Here is a 15711-nt window from a genome sequence, read left to right as displayed (position 1 = left end):
TATATGCTGAGCATGACCTCCTATGGTATGCAATATCCCTTTAGTCGGCTGGGGTCAGCCGTCCCGGCTGTGTCCCCTCCCAACTTCTTGTGCACCCCCAGCTACTCGCTGGTGGGGGGGGGTGAGAAGCAGAAAAGGCCTTGACGCTGCCTGAGCACTGCTCAGCAGTAACCAAAATATCCCGGTATTAGCAACACTGTTTTCAGCACAAATCCACAGCACAGCCCCACACTGTGCAGAAAAATAACTCTATCCGAGCCAAAACCTAGTGCAGGGAGGTCCCCTTACACGACCACCATCAGGATGGCATTGGTACTCAGAGCTGAACAACGAAGTTACTGACGTTTTGGCAATCGTTTCAGCTCTTCCATCCAGAACCCAAACACCCAGGGGAGAAAGTCACCCAGCCGACACACAGCAGTAGCTGCTGCTCCTGCTGCTGCTGCTGCTGATGCTGCTGCTACTAAAACCGGGAAACACGACCCGCAGGCCCACAGCCAGACAGGTGAATGCCACCCCAATCACAACAAGAAATAACTGTGATTGGGCACCATGACTTACTACTTTCACCTTGCGAAGTATTGCACCTCTTGCTGCCTCCGATGAATGCTTCTGTCATAAGTCCGATATTCCTCTGATCACCAAATAAAACTGCTGAAAGAAAAGAAAGAAAAGAAAGAAGAAACATGAGAGAGCAGCTTATTTTTCCCCCACAAGGCTCACAAGCTCCCAGTGCCGTCATGTTGGAGCGGCCTCGTTCCTTGCCCTGGCTGTTCCCTACACTTGGAAAAAGCAAACGCAACCTCAGGGCCAACACCTGGGTGCACCTGGCAGGAAAGGAGGGGGACAGAGCTGAAACGGCCCCCAAACGACCTTCCTTTCCCGCCTTCCAGGGGGGAGCCCTACGGAAACCTCTACCGTGCCTTTCGCTCCAGACCTGCAGCGACACTTCCCGCCGCCCGGGTCTCCCCCTCCCCGCAGCCAGGCCTCACTGAGGCACAGCTACACAGCTAAGAAGAGCCCCTGTTTGGATAGCTCTTGGCAGTGTTAACACTTTCTTACTCGGGCTGCTCCTGCCCGCTGGCAGTTCATTATTCATGGCCCTCGCCTGCTTTCCGGCATGTTCCTTCCCCTGTGTGCCCCAGTCAGCTGTAGGGCTTACGGACCTGTGGGAGCCCTTTCACTCACATCGTTTCTCGCTTCACAGCTCTTTGGGCCATCTCCTGATACCGGAGTCACAAACACATTGATCGGCTCCTCGAGAGACCTGAAGACTTCCAGTCATTTCAATGTCTCCGTGCTTCTCCCCCAGCTTGGGCATAACCACCGCTGAGCCAGCCTCGTACCATTTGTGCCCGTGGAGTCTCTGGCACCTGAAGTGTTCAGCTCCAAGTCACTGATGTCACTCAGTGTGGGAACTGTGACCCCCTGTCCTGGGGATCACAGCCTGCCTGACCGTTTTCCAGGACTGAAACTTCCTTTCCCCGCCTAGATATTGTCTGTTCAGAGGCAGCCTCGGACGGGAGCGAGAACAGAGGTCTTAATTAGGGACACAAGTGTACGCTGTTCTTTCTGCTTTAGCTGTGGCACTGGACATCATGGAAGCAAGAAAAAGCAATGAACCCCAACAACGTCAGCCGTTAACAGCTAGCAGTGTACTAACACGAAGCAGCAAGTTTCTCCATCCAAAGAAAGAGGTGCTGCAAGAAAAACATGGGCCAACAGGATTTTGGTTGAAAACCTAGTCAAAGGATAAGGATAAGCAAGAAGTTGGGTATTCTTGTAGCCCTGCCAAATGGGTTTGTTCCGGTTTACGTTAAAGAAACACCAGAAGGGGAGACCCTTTGAAACGGTCCGATTTTCCGTACTCTACTCTGAAGCAAGGGAGAGAGGAAGGTGTTCAAGCTGGACAGGCCACATAGCACCATCATGCTGATGTCACGAGCTGGAGGAGCAGTTGGGAGCTTTCGTAACGTAACATTCTATACCGGCTAGCAACTGCCTTCGTCCGTTCAGCAAGCCCGGAGAAGGTAGCAGCTCCTTCCTTGTTTCCAAAAAGGTCTGAAGGTCCAGGTTTGGAAAGAGAACTACTGCTTTCAGGACACGATTACAAGTTGCCTGAATGTTGAGAGCTCTAACTTTTTCGTGTATGTTCTGCCAGCAGTAGGAGAGTGGAGGAGAAGCCTGAAAGCTGGAAATGGCTGCAGCTGGGAATGACCGCTCTTTCCATGTTTGTTCCCCCTACGCACAGGTAAATGCTGTAGATTGTAGAGTGGTTTGTACCCTTGATTCTCCTGACATATCCGTCTTGAAAGGGAGGGTGGTTATGTAAAGTTAGACATCGCTATGCCACTCTGCGTGGGTCCTGGCCCCATCTGTAGATCAAACAGCTGATTTTCAGAAGCAGTGAGAAGAGCTCACGATCCTCTAAACACCCAGCTGTCCCGACGACAGTCCAGAAGTGGCATGTTTTGGAGATGCTGCTCTGAGACCCAGCTGCTAATGTCTGGAACTGGGTGGAACTTCCCGTCACGTATTCAACTATTTTCAAGTGTGACTTTGATGTCCTTTAAAAAATGACATAGAAACTCATTAAGAAACCGCCGGTAACCCACGATACTGCACGCACTGCAGTACAGTAAGGAGACTGCTTTGCTCCTATTCTCATCTACAGACATCACGAAAGCTCCCTTGCCCTAGCTCAAGGTAACTTTAGAGTTACCTGGAGCTTAAGATGACTTTACATGTTCGAAAGTAGCAGCGGGTGGTCCCACAAAATCTTAGTCATATGTTCACAGCAGTACGCTGTATATGAATCCATTTAGTCCCGTTTTATCGCTGTATTGACAGTATCTGAAACCTGTTTTCTCCTGCAGCAGAAGTACAGCAACATCTCCTGTTTCTGGGAAACACGACCATCAGGCTGCTTGAGGATCAGTTGCGCCTTCCATCATAGCAAACCTCGCAGCATAAATGGACTTTTTTTGCCGCCGAGTAACAGTGAGTAAAAATATTTTCTCAGCCATTTGTCCAGTAGAGCTCTTAAGTAAGTGCACAAAAACGTCCTTCCAGCGCTTACGTAGCGTACGTGCAGGTGAAGAAATGTACCATGGCAAATCAATCAGGTATGATCCGCTATGCCGGCAAGTTGAAGGCAAAGAAAGGAATTGGATTGGCATTTGAATAGGGTTGCCATATGACTTTTTTTAGCTGTCTGCTTACGAATCTTTGTAACTATCGGTGACATGAAAGGTGAAGTCACAAAAGGCAGTTTAGGTTGCTAAGATCCATGGAGTAAAAATGTTGCCTTCCTTGGGTATTTGCTAGATGAAATCTCTCCAGGAGTGAAAATGGTTAGTGGGCAGGTAAGCACTTAAGAGAAATGAAAAGCAGCGTGTGTGGTTGGAGGGAGGAGGTTGTTAGGGCCACCAGCAGCAGTATCTGTTGATAGAGCACAACATGTTATATGGATGAGACACCCCTTGTAGAGACAACATCAGATTACAGTGCTGTGTGTGCAGATGTATTTCCAGTTTGTCGTTTGGAATAAATTAATAAATTAAATCAATAAATACATTACTAATGAAATGAATAAATAAAGGCTCTACCAAGTTAAGTGTTGTATCTTAATTTCTCTTGCACGAGATACAACAAATCTGGTCTGCAGGAGTGCTACTAAAATGCCTTTAACATGATACACATGCTGCTCATAGGCAAGCACGAGATGCACAAGAATCTGGTTGAGTGTAAATTAATGTCATGAACTTCATATTCCTTCTCAAAATCTACACTTTGCACTTAGTAGAGAGAGTTGTGGTTCAGAAGATTTTGAGAGAAAAAATTGTCGACAAGCTAAAAATTGGTACTCCTGTGCTTAGCGTTGCTAAACTCTTCAAAATCGATGCCATGGCCTGCCTATTATTCAGCATGTTAAAAATATTTTCACAGGTGGGGTTCTAAACTCATTGACTCACTTCAGCCCCCGTATTACTAATCCCATGTTGTCCCATGGTGTAAATATCTGCCTGCTTTTTCAGACTTTCTGTACTTGGAAGACGCTCTTTTGCCGACCTCAGCAGAAGATTTTTCGGAAAAGGCACAATCCGTCTATTTAATGACTCCTTCAGTATGGCAATGATTTCAAGAAGATACCTGCTGGCCTGAACCTGGATTTGATCTTCCAGTTCCCTCCTAACAAAATGAATGTAATGTTCTTTCCTGCAGATGCCCCATTGCAACAAGGTGTCCAAGAAGGGATTCCGCACCCAGCCCATGGTCAAGAGTCACTCAGAAATCAAAAGAATATTTTACGACCAATTCACCCTCCACTGACTATACACCTCAACGATGAAGACGACGATGAGGACGATGATGAAGAGGAGGAGAACGGTAAACAATTTTTTCTTTCGTTTACCGGGGGGTAGAAGGGGGTTTTCCACTCTCGCAATGCACTTTCCAACTCATTTATTAGCATAACCATCAAACCATCCTCTTTTGAGAAAAGAGGTCTTGACGGGTTTTTGACATAATCTCCAAACTATTGGAACTGGTAGTCACTCTTCAAAATTTCTCAAAATTTGGGGACAAAATGACAAGTTCAGGAGGTGGTACTTCTTCTCTGGGAAACAAACTTTTGAACAGGGGCTGTACACTCTCCTCACTGAAGGTGAAGTCACAGGTTGGTTTACAAAAGGTAGCTGTGTGACTTCCCCTTAAATACTTTGCTCAAAGTATTTACCTATTAAACTGTCTTTCTTTCAAGCCACGAGTTTTCTCACTTTTTCTCTGCCGATTCTCTCCGCCATCCCACCATGGAGGGCAGGTTTCTCATGCTGACTAGAAGCCTTGTTTCACTGATTTCCTAAACTCTGTAGGCGGTCTCATACGTGTTGGAACTGCAATTCCACTGCAGCTGGAAACTCCTGCTATTCAGGAATCATTTTTCTGTCCAGAATCAGAGGTTGCCGTCAGAAAAAAACAAACCCTGACCACAATGAAACTCACGTTGGTTTTTGACCATTAAGAATTGTTGAAGGTCTTTGTATAGATACCGCGTAACCTTTTAAAAATACTGCCTACAGGTGCTCCTGACTGGGTGCCTCAGACTGCTGCAGACCTTGAAGAGGAAAGAGCAATAAAGGAAATATGCTATCAATCTGGTAAGCAGTAAATCAGTCACTCTTTCCTAAACAGCAATATAGTCACTCTTTCCTAAACAGCAATACTGCCGATACAGTAAACATTGGGTTTTTTCCTCCCCTGGGGGTATGTTTAGGAGAGTATTACGGGATTCAGTACCCTCAGGAACACCAATCAACAAAAACTGTGTCTTCACCTCGGGAAAACGAGCTACTACCCTGGGAAGCTACCGAGCGAGACTTGCAGGCAGGCAAGTGCTTTTCATCTTCTGGGACATCGTTTACCACTTTTTAAATTACTGTTACAGGGAGAAACTACTCCATAGCTTGCCCCTCCTCCCCTCTTCTTTAATGTAGTGACAATGAAGGATAGCGTATTACAAAGAGCGTCAACAGACTTCACTACTTTTTCCCCATATACATGGGTAGTGTCACACACGTGGCGACTACCTGCGTCCACTGGTGAGGGAAAAGGTAGAAATGGGCTATTAAGCCTATGTCTACTTTCCTGAGACACACGACAGAGGTGGTCTTCCCTACAATTTTTCCTCACGACCAAGATTTATGTCACCTCATTGAGATATACTTAGACTATCGACAAGGAAATCAGTAACAAACAGGCAAATACAGGTTCTAATATAGGTCTGTCTTTAGAATTAGATACATTCAGAGAAAAGGATAGAGATGTTTCCCCAAAGCATTTCTTCCAGACAGTTCTCTGAGGTTTTTGGTACCACAATGACATGCATCTTGAAAATACCAGAAATTCAGTCAGATAGGATCACTGAGGGAGGAAGAGAATGGCAGCGCCATTCCCCGGGCTTACACACAAGCAGCTAAACCACTCTCTCTGTTGCCCTTCCAGGCGACGGTGATACAATTCCTACAACATTTAAGAATGCAAAAGGAGAAGGAGAGAGCTCAGGAACGACAGTACCAGCAGAGACCATTCCCAGAACAGATCGTGGATCCTTTGAAAACGGAGGTAATACACTTTAGCATCAGCTTCTCTTTGCTGAACATCATGTGCTAAGTAAAAAAACCTGAACGTGCACGCATTAAGCTTCACCATTTTAGATCCGAGTTATTCTTTCTTTGTTATGTTCTAGAGACTCTTTCTCATGCTGCACCATTACCTGTAACAATCAAAACCACTCTTTACCATTCTGCTTGGGTTAGCATCATTCTAGGAAAAAAAAATCCTCTATGCTGATTCCAATTGAATTTTTCCTGCTTAATTTTGGAAAAGAATTGCTTCTGTGAAGTTATAAAACAGACATGTCCGCAGTAGAATACCCTTACCACTAGGTACGTTGACATCGGAGCTAAAGCCAATGTGACAAGGTTGAAGCTTTGGCCGTTCACTGGTAGTGCTGCAATGCTCCTTGGCACCACGTCAGCAACGCCAGGTCAGCTGTTACAAGCATGCCTGGGCCCATGCTGTAAACTGTATCACCGATGTGCCTGAGGATTAAACTTATATCAAGTTATAAACTGAAGTTAGTTTGCATGCCACATCATTTCAGTTGTTCAGCTCGCAGGACAACACGTAGCTCAACTGACGATGCAGCCGAGCCAGAGGAAAAGCGTGCCTCATGTGCAGCACGTGAGAAATAAGCACCGGTAGGCAGGACCATGCTAATTAAGGTTCCTGGTTTGTTGCTAACTGAGTTACCTTGTAGCGACACACAGACCAGGGTTGTCACCCTATGCTGTGGAGTCCCTTTGCATTGGGTTCCCATTTAGATGGTACACTTTGACTTTGGAAAAGGATTTGTTCCCCCTGTGACACGCTGTCTTGGTTTTACCCCAGCCGGCAGCTAAGCACCACGCAGTCGCTCACTCGCTCCCCCCATCGGGATGGGGGAGAGAACTGGAAAAGTTAAAGTGAGAAAACTCGTGGGTTGAGATAAAGACATTTTAATAGGTAAAGCAAAAGCCGTGCGCACAGGCAAAGCAAAGCAAGGAATTCATTCACCACTCCCCATGGGCAGGCAGGTGTTCAGCCATCTCCAGGGAAGCAGGGCTCTGTCACGCGTAACGGTTACTTGGGAAGACAAACGCCATCACTCCGAACGCCACCCCCCCCCCCTTCTCTTCCCCCCAAGCTCCTTATAAACTGAGCATGACGTCATATGGTATGGAATATCCCTTTGGTCAGCTTGGGTCACCTGTCCTGTCTGTCTCCTCCCAACTTCTTGTGCAGCCCCAGCCATCCCGCTGGCAGGGCAGTGCAAGAAGCAGAAAAGGCCTTGCCCTGTGTAAACACTGCTCAACAAGAAGTCCATAGAACAAAAACATCTCTATATTATCAACACTGTCTCCCGCACAAATCCAAAACATATCCTCACACTAGCTACTATGAAGAAAATCAACCCTCTCAGCTAAAACCAGGACACACGCACATAAATTGCATGCAGCTTTTGATTCGCAGTGATTACAAACGCGTATGTGGATTAAAGCTAATGTTTGTACTTTTAAACTGTAAACCCAAAATACAGTATTCATGAAGATTTTCAAATTCATAATGAGAAGCATTCTAAGCCAGAAGCGGTCAAAGACATTGAACGAGTCCAACACCTTTGTGTTTATAGTCAATTTTTGAGTTTCCTTGCAAGATTTTGCAACTGTGAACTCTTCTAGAGGAACCATAACCGCTTCCGCTTTCCTTCTGAGGAACGGCACTTTTAACATGTACAGCCCAAGAAGACCTGTGTATGAAGTGGGAGATCTGCTTTAAAAAACAAACAAAAAAAAAACCCAACCCAAAAATACCCCAAAACCACCAACCAAACAAAAAAGCATTTTTGGAGGAGAAGATTGTGCCTGCTTTTGCAAAAAGTAAATATGCGTTATTTTAATCCCTCAGGAACCAATCGCATGGAGCGGGTAAAGAACTATCCCGGTAAAGAAGCAAAGGAGCAGCAATGGATTTCCGAGGGAGAAAGCAAGTCCCATAACACAGGAACAGGAAAAGGTATTTTGAGAAAACAGTTGGCTTATTCCTTCTTGTTTACTCAACTCACAGATGACTTGGCAGGACCTAGTTAATTTCTGTTCTTAGTGTCAGATAGGGACAGTCCATATTTGGATTGGACTAGCCACAAAGAGCATTTGCTTTATCTAGGCCTTCCAGCCTCCGGCCTCCTGCAACATGTCCAATTTTGAAGGAATAGCCCAGCATTTTGGTCTGAGTTTGCTGCTTCTCTTTTAGGAATTCACACTCCAGACCCCAAAGCAAAACCACGTCGCCAACAAAGGGGTCAAAGTAAGGACGATGAAGCTGCTTCTGCTGTTCCTCCTGTGAGAGAAACTGGAAGAGACACTTATTTCAGTTCTTCAGAACCTCGAAGATCAGCATATGTAGTCTACCGTACTGCCACCGTCACCCAAGAACCAAAGTGCAATGGACCGACAGGTGGGTTCCTGCTTACACAGGATCCTTAAACGTTAAGAAAGTGATTTCATCTTGCCCGTTTCAGTCACCTCTCTTAAGCTGGGCTGAATCTCCACCTAGAGGTGCCTCCCTGTCTTAATTGCCAATCAAAGGAACCTCCTTCAGACACAGTAACCCCCACTTTCAGACAAATGAAGTGAAGCAAAAGGAATCCCAGCATCACCGCTTCGTCTCAGGGGCGAATAGTTGTGGGGTTTTTCTTTTTCTTTCATAGAGATTACAGAGAGAACATTCTCAATGCGAAGAACACATCTTATCAAATTTCCAGGTTGAGAAAGGATATAGCGTTTAAAAAAAAATGAAAAAAACACCCCCCCCCCCCCAAAAAAGGCGATCAGCATTTTTGTCATAAAAACCACCTTAGCACTTTCGCTACCTTTCTTTTCAGCAGTACCTGAGCCGTATGCTGGGAAATGCTCCAAACCAAAGAATCAGCTTGACGCAAATAGAAGATTTTGGACCCAAACCGAAAGCTATGGTAAGACTCACAGGCTGTGTGCAAAAGGAAAAATTTAGGACTATTGTGGAATTAGTACTTTGAATTAATGGAATTAATCTGGAATTAACAGAAAACCAGAGTATTCATAATAATGATTTCTAACCGAGTTTTACAGAAAACTAGTCAGTCATTGGGCAGCATACTCTGACGCAAAATCAACCACCTAGTACAAAAACATAACACTGCCTTGCATCTAGCGCTTTCCCAAGCAGGGACAAAAAAGGAGACCGGATTGTGGAGTAGTCTAATCTAAAAGCAACTGATGCCTTTGGGCAGGTTGTCTACACAGGAACATTCACTTTGTCCAAGTCAAGGATGTCCGTGGCACAATCCACCTCCTTTGGAAGATCCTGTGAGCCTGATGGAAACGCTGCGAGATTACAGATGATCTTTAGAGTTCTAGGGGCAAAATCTATATTTAATACTACCTTGTATTTCAGAGGTGGTGTCTGAGTCACCCAATGTATGCATTGATACTTCAGCTAATGTAATATTTAATTTGCATACCAGGCTAAGAGAGTCTTTCCCTAAATTGCAGCTGAAATTAAGAAAGAGTGCTTGTCTTTTTTCTACAGACAAATATACTTCAGGCTCTTACAATGCACCAACTTGGAGGAAAAGAAATCCACACCCTAAAACGTTCTCAAAGTCTAAAACAACCAGTCAGGTAACTGAGATTAGAACCTCTATCTTGCGTCTTCTGTTGGAAGTCTAATTCTTAACACCTTTTGAACAGAGCATAGACTTTCCCTCTAATAAGTGATGCACAACATGTTCTGCCTATCTATTTTGACAACAGAGCCAAGAAGACATGGAAGTGAACAGGAAAGGAGAGCGATACATAGACAGGAGAAAGAGATGAAGCCAGTTCTTCGACTTACAAGAGCAATCGAAATTGAAATGTGGAAATTATCAGCTGGAAAATCCAAAGAGGACACAATTGCAAATTCCAAAAATAAGATGCAGGAAGTACACGACAATGTTTCAAAACTGATTGAAAACACAAAATATACGTTCTGTGTGATCACAGATCCACTAAGGTTAATTTGTTATGAAAATTTGACTGTTTAAATGACTTTTGCAGATGATGTTTTAAGGCATAATTTCTAAGATGAATAAATACTAGCACTTTTTCACTTTGCAGTTTCAGAGGTCTTTTAATGCAATGCATCTTCTCGTTTCCTCCCAACCTCCACACTTCTGTTACTCTTCCCCAAAGAAATTACACACCCTTTACTATACAAGTTCTAGTGTGCAAGGCAGAACTACCAACCGGACATTTTAGAACCGGAGTAGTTCCTTGACTGGCACCTTCACTGCAACCAACCTATAAACACCTACTATCTTTACGGTAACTACCACTTTGCGGTCAAGATGTTTAATGACAGGTGAAGTCACAACAGCTGTAATCCAATAGAGCACACAACAGAAGTGAAACCTAAGTGAAACAAGGCTTCTAGTCAGCACGAGAAACCTGCCCTCCACGGTGGGATGGGGGAGAGAATCGGAAGAGAAAAAGTGAGAAAACTCGGGGCTTGAAATAAAGACACTTTAATAGGTAAAACAAAAGCCACACGCGCAAGCAAAGCAAGACAAGGAAATGGCTCACCACTTCCCATCGGCAGGCAGGTGTTCAGCCATCCCCAGGAAAGCAGGGCTCCATCACACGTTAACGGTGACTTGGGAAGAAAAAAACGCCACCGCTCTGAGTTTACCCCCTTTCTTCTTCTTCTTCTTCTTCTTCTTCTTCTTCTTCCCAAAGCCCCTTATATGCTGAGCATGACCTCCTATGGTATGCAATATCCCTTTAGTCGGCTGGGGTCAGCCGTCCCGGCTGTGTCCCCTCCCAACTTCTTGTGCACCCCCAGCTACTCGCTGGTGGGGGGGGGTGAGAAGCAGAAAAGGCCTTGACGCTGCCTGAGCACTGCTCAGCAGTAACCAAAATATCCCGGTATTAGCAACACTGTTTTCAGCACAAATCCACAGCACAGCCCCACACTGTGCAGAAAAATAACTCTATCCTAGCCAAAACCTAGTGCAGGGAGGTCCCCTTACACGACCACCATCAAGATGGCGCTGGTACTCAGAGCTGAACAACGAAGTTACTGACGTTTTGGCAATCGTTTCAGCTCTTCCATCCAGAACCCAAACACCCAGGGGAGAAAGTCACCCAGCCGACACACAGCAGTAGCTGCTGCTCCTGCTGCTGCTGCTGCTGATGCTACTAAAACCAGGAAACACGACCCGCAGGCCCACAGCCAGACAGGTGAATGCCACCCCAATCACAACAAGAAATAACTGTGATTGGGCACCATGACTTACTACTTTCACCTTGCGAAGTACTGCACCTCTTGCTGCCTCCGATGAATGCTTCTGTCATAAGTCCGATATTCCTCTGATCACCAAATAAAACTGCTGAAAGAAAAGAAAGAAAAGAAAGAAGAAACATGAGAGAGCAGCTTATTTTTCCCCCACAAGGCTCACAAGCTCCCAGTGCCGTCATGTTGGAGCGGCCTCGTTCCTTGCCCTGGCTGTTCCCTACACTTGGAAAAAGCAAACGCAACCTCAGGGCCAACACCTGGGTGCACCTGGCAGGAAAGGAGGGGGACAGAGCTGAAACGGCCCCCAAACGACCTTCCTTTCCCGCCTTCCAGGGGGGAGCCCTACGGAAACCTCTACCGTGCCTTTCGCTCCAGACCTGCAGCGACACTTCCCGCCGCCCGGGTCTCCCCCTCCCTGCAGCCAGGCCTCACTGAGGCACAGCTACACAGCTAAGAAGAGCCCCTGTTTGGATAGCTCTTGGCAGTGTTAACACTTTCTTACTCGGGCTGCTCCTGCCCGCTGGCAGTTCATTATTCATGGCCCTCGCCTGCTTTCCGGCATGTTCCTTCCCCTGTGTGCCCCAGTCAGCTGTAGGGCTTACGGACCTGTGGGAGCCCTTTCACTCACATCGTTTCTCGCTTCACAGCTCTTTGGGCCATCTCCTGATACCGGAGTCACAAACACATTGATCGGCTCCTCGAGAGACCTGAAGACTTCCAGTCATTTCAATGTCTCCGTGCTTCTCCCCCAGCTTGGGCATAACCACCGCTGAGCCAGCCTCGTACCATTTGTGCCCGTGGAGTCTCTGGCACCGGAAGTGTTCAGCTCCAAGTCACTGATGTCACTCAGTGTGGGAACTGTGACCCCCTGTCCTGGGGATCACAGCCTGCCTGACCGTTTTCCAGGACTGAAACTTCCTTTCCCCGCCTAGATATTGTCTGTTCAGAGGCAGCCTCGGACAGGAGCGAGAACAGAGGTCTTAATTAGGGACACAAGTGTACGCTCTTCTTTCTGCTTTAGCTGTGGCACTGGACATCATGGAAGCAAGAAAAAGCAATGAACCCCAACAACGTCAGCCATTAACAGCTAGCAGTGTACTAACACGAAGCAGCAAGTTTCTCCATCCAAAGAAAGAGGTGCTGCAAGAAAAACATGGGCCAACAGGATTTTGGTTGAAAACCTAGTCAAAGGATAAGGATAAGCAAGAAGTTGGGTATTCTTGTAGCCCTGCCAAATGGGTTTGTTCCGGTTTACGTTAAAGAAACACCAGAAGGGGAGACCCTTTGAAACGGTCCGATTTTCCGTACTCTACTCTGAAGCAAGGGAGAGAGGAAGGTGTTCAAGCTGGACAGGCCACATAGCACCATCATGCTGATGTCACGAGCTGGAGGAGCAGTTGGGAGCTTTCGTAACGTAACATTCTATACCGGCTAGCAACTGCCTTCGTCCGTTCAGCAAGCCCGGAGAAGGTAGCAGCTCCTTCCTTGTTTCCAAAAAGGTCTGAAGGTCCAGGTTTGGAAAGAGAACTACTGCTTTCAGGACACGATTACAAGTTGCCTGAATGTTGAGAGCTCTAACTTTTTCGTGTATGTTCTGCCAGCAGTAGGAGAGTGGAGGAGAAGCCTGAAAGCTGGAAATGGCTGCAGCTGGGAATGACCGCTCTTTCCATGTTTGTTCCCCCTACGCACAGGTAAATGCTGTAGATTGTAGAGTGGTTTGTACCCTTGATTCTCCTGACATATCCGTCTTGAAAGGGAGGGTGGTTATGTAAAGTTAGACATCGCTATGCCACTCTGCGTGGGTCCTGGCCCCATCTGTAGATCAAACAGCTGATTTTCAGAAGCAGTGAGAAGAGCTCACGATCCTCTAAACACCCAGCTGTCCCGACGACAGTCCAGAAGTGGCATGTTTTGGAGATGCTGCTCTGAGACCCAGCTGCTAATGTCTGGAACTGGGTGGAACTTCCCGTCACGTATTCAACTATTTTCAAGTGTGACTTTGATGTCCTTTAAAAAATGACATAGAAACTCATTAAGAAACCGCCGGTAACCCACGATACTGCACGCACTGCAGTACAGTAAGGAGACTGCTTTGCTCCTATTCTCATCTACAGACATCACGAAAGCTCCCTTGCCCTAGCTCAAGGTAACTTTAGAGTTACCTGGAGCTTAAGATGACTTTACATGTTCGAAAGTAGCAGCGGGTGGTCCCACAAAATCTTAGTCATATGTTCACAGCAGTACGCTGTATATGAATCCATTTAGTCCCGTTTTATCGCTGTATTGACAGTATCTGAAACCTGTTTTCTCCTGCAGCAGAAGTACAGCAACATCTCCTGTTTCTGGGAAACACGACCATCAGGCTGCTTGAGGATCAGTTGCGCCTTCCATCACAGCAAACCTCGCAGCATAAATGGACTTTTTTTGCCGCCGAGTAACAGTGAGTAAAAATATTTTCTCAGCCATTTGTCCAGTAGAGCTCTTAAGTAAGTGCACAAAAACGTCCTTCCAGCGCTTACGTAGCGTACGTGCAGGTGAAGAAATGTACCATGGCAAATCAATCAGGTATGATCCGCTATGCCGGCAAGTTGAAGGCAAAGAAAGGAATTGGATTGGCATTTGAATAGGGTTGCCATATGACTTTTTTTAGCTGTCTGCTTACGAATCTTTGTAACTATCGGTGACATGAAAGGTGAAGTCACAAAAGGCAGTTTAGGTTGCTAAGATCCATGGAGTAAAAATGTTGCCTTCCTTGGGTATTTGCTAGATGAAATCTCTCCAGGAGTGAAAATGGTTAGTGGGCAGGTAAGCACTTAAGAGAAATGAAAAGCAGCGTGTGTGGTTGGAGGGAGGAGGTTGTTAGGGCCACCAGCAGCAGTATCTGTTGATAGAGCACAACATGTTATATGGATGAGACACCCCTTGTAGAGACAACATCAGATTACAGTGCTGTGTGTGCAGATGTATTTCCAGTTTGTCGTTTGGAATAAATTAATAAATTAAATCAATAAATACATTACTAATGAAATGAATAAATAAAGGCTCTACCAAGTTAAGTGTTGTATCTTAATTTCTCTTGCACGAGATACAACAAATCTGGTCTGCAGGAGTGCTACTAAAATGCCTTTAACATGATACACATGCTGCTCATAGGCAAGCACGAGATGCACAAGAATCTGGTTGAGTGTAAATTAATGTCATGAACTTCATATTCCTTCTCAAAATCTACACTTTGCACTTAGTAGAGAGAGTTGTGGTTCAGAAGATTTTGAGAGAAAAAATTGTCGACAAGCTAAAAATTGGTACTCCTGTGCTTAGCGTTGCTAAACTCTTCAAAATCGATGCCATGGCCTGCCTATTATTCAGCATGTTAAAAATATTTTCACAGGTGGGGTTCTAAACTCATTGACTCACTTCAGCCCCCGTATTACTAATCCCATGTTGTCCCATGGTGTAAATATCTGCCTGCTTTTTCAGACTTTCTGTACTTGGAAGACGCTCTTTTGCCGACCTCAGCAGAAGATTTTTCGGAAAAGGCACAATCCGTCTATTTAATGACTCCTTCAGTATGGCAATGATTTCAAGAAGATACCTGCTGGCCTGAACCTGGATTTGATCTTCCAGTTCCCTCCTAACAAAATGAATGTAATGTTCTTTCCTGCAGATGCCCCATTGCAACAAGGTGTCCAAGAAGGGATTCCGCACCCAGCCCATGGTCAAGAGTCACTCAGAAATCAAAAGAATATTTTACGACCAATTCACCCTCCACTGACTATACACCTCAACGATGAAGACGACGACGAGGACGATGATGAAGAGGAGGAGAACGGTAAACAATTTTTTCTTTCGTTTACCGGGGGGTAGAAGGGGGTTTTCCACTCTCGCAATGCACTTTGCAACTCATTTATTAGCATAACCATCAAACCATCCTCTTTTGAGAAAAGAGGTCTTGACGGGTTTTTGACATAATCTCCAAACTATTGGAACTGGTAGTCACTCTTCAAAATTTCTCAAAATTTGGGGACAAAATGACAAGTTCAGGAGGTGGTACTTCTTCTCTGGGAAACAAACTTTTGAACAGGGGCTGTACACTCTCCTCACTGAAGGTGAAGTCACAGGTTGGTTTACAAAAGGTAGCTGTGTGACTTCCCCTTAAATACTTTGCTCAAAGTATTTACCTATTAAACTGTCTTTCTTTCAAGCCACGAGTTTTCTCACTTTTTCTCTGCCGATTCTCTCCGCCATCCCACCATGGAGGGCAGGTTTCTCATGCTGACTAGAAGCCTTGTTTCACTG

General features: G+C 45.7%; 1 protein-coding gene across 1 annotated transcript; it reads left to right on the top strand.

Annotated features, from left to right (window-relative positions):
* Positions 1–2197: 2197 nt before the first annotated feature.
* LOC129201571 (uncharacterized protein C12orf50-like) lies at positions 2198–15279 on the top strand. Its single transcript, XM_054813055.1, has 8 exons — positions 2198–2251; positions 2877–3000; positions 4225–4389; positions 5082–5159; positions 5276–5389; positions 6004–6123; positions 8008–8115; positions 15080–15279. Exons 1-8 carry the CDS (start codon positions 2198–2200, stop codon positions 15277–15279), a joined length of 963 nt encoding a protein of 320 aa, XP_054669030.1.
* Positions 15280–15711: the final 432 nt, after the last annotated feature.

Source organism: Grus americana, chromosome 1 (assembly GCF_028858705.1).
Source record: "Grus americana isolate bGruAme1 chromosome 1, bGruAme1.mat, whole genome shotgun sequence".
Taxonomy (NCBI): domain Eukaryota; kingdom Metazoa; phylum Chordata; class Aves; order Gruiformes; family Gruidae; genus Grus; species Grus americana.
This window is presented reverse-complemented; position numbering and strand designations above follow the sequence as displayed.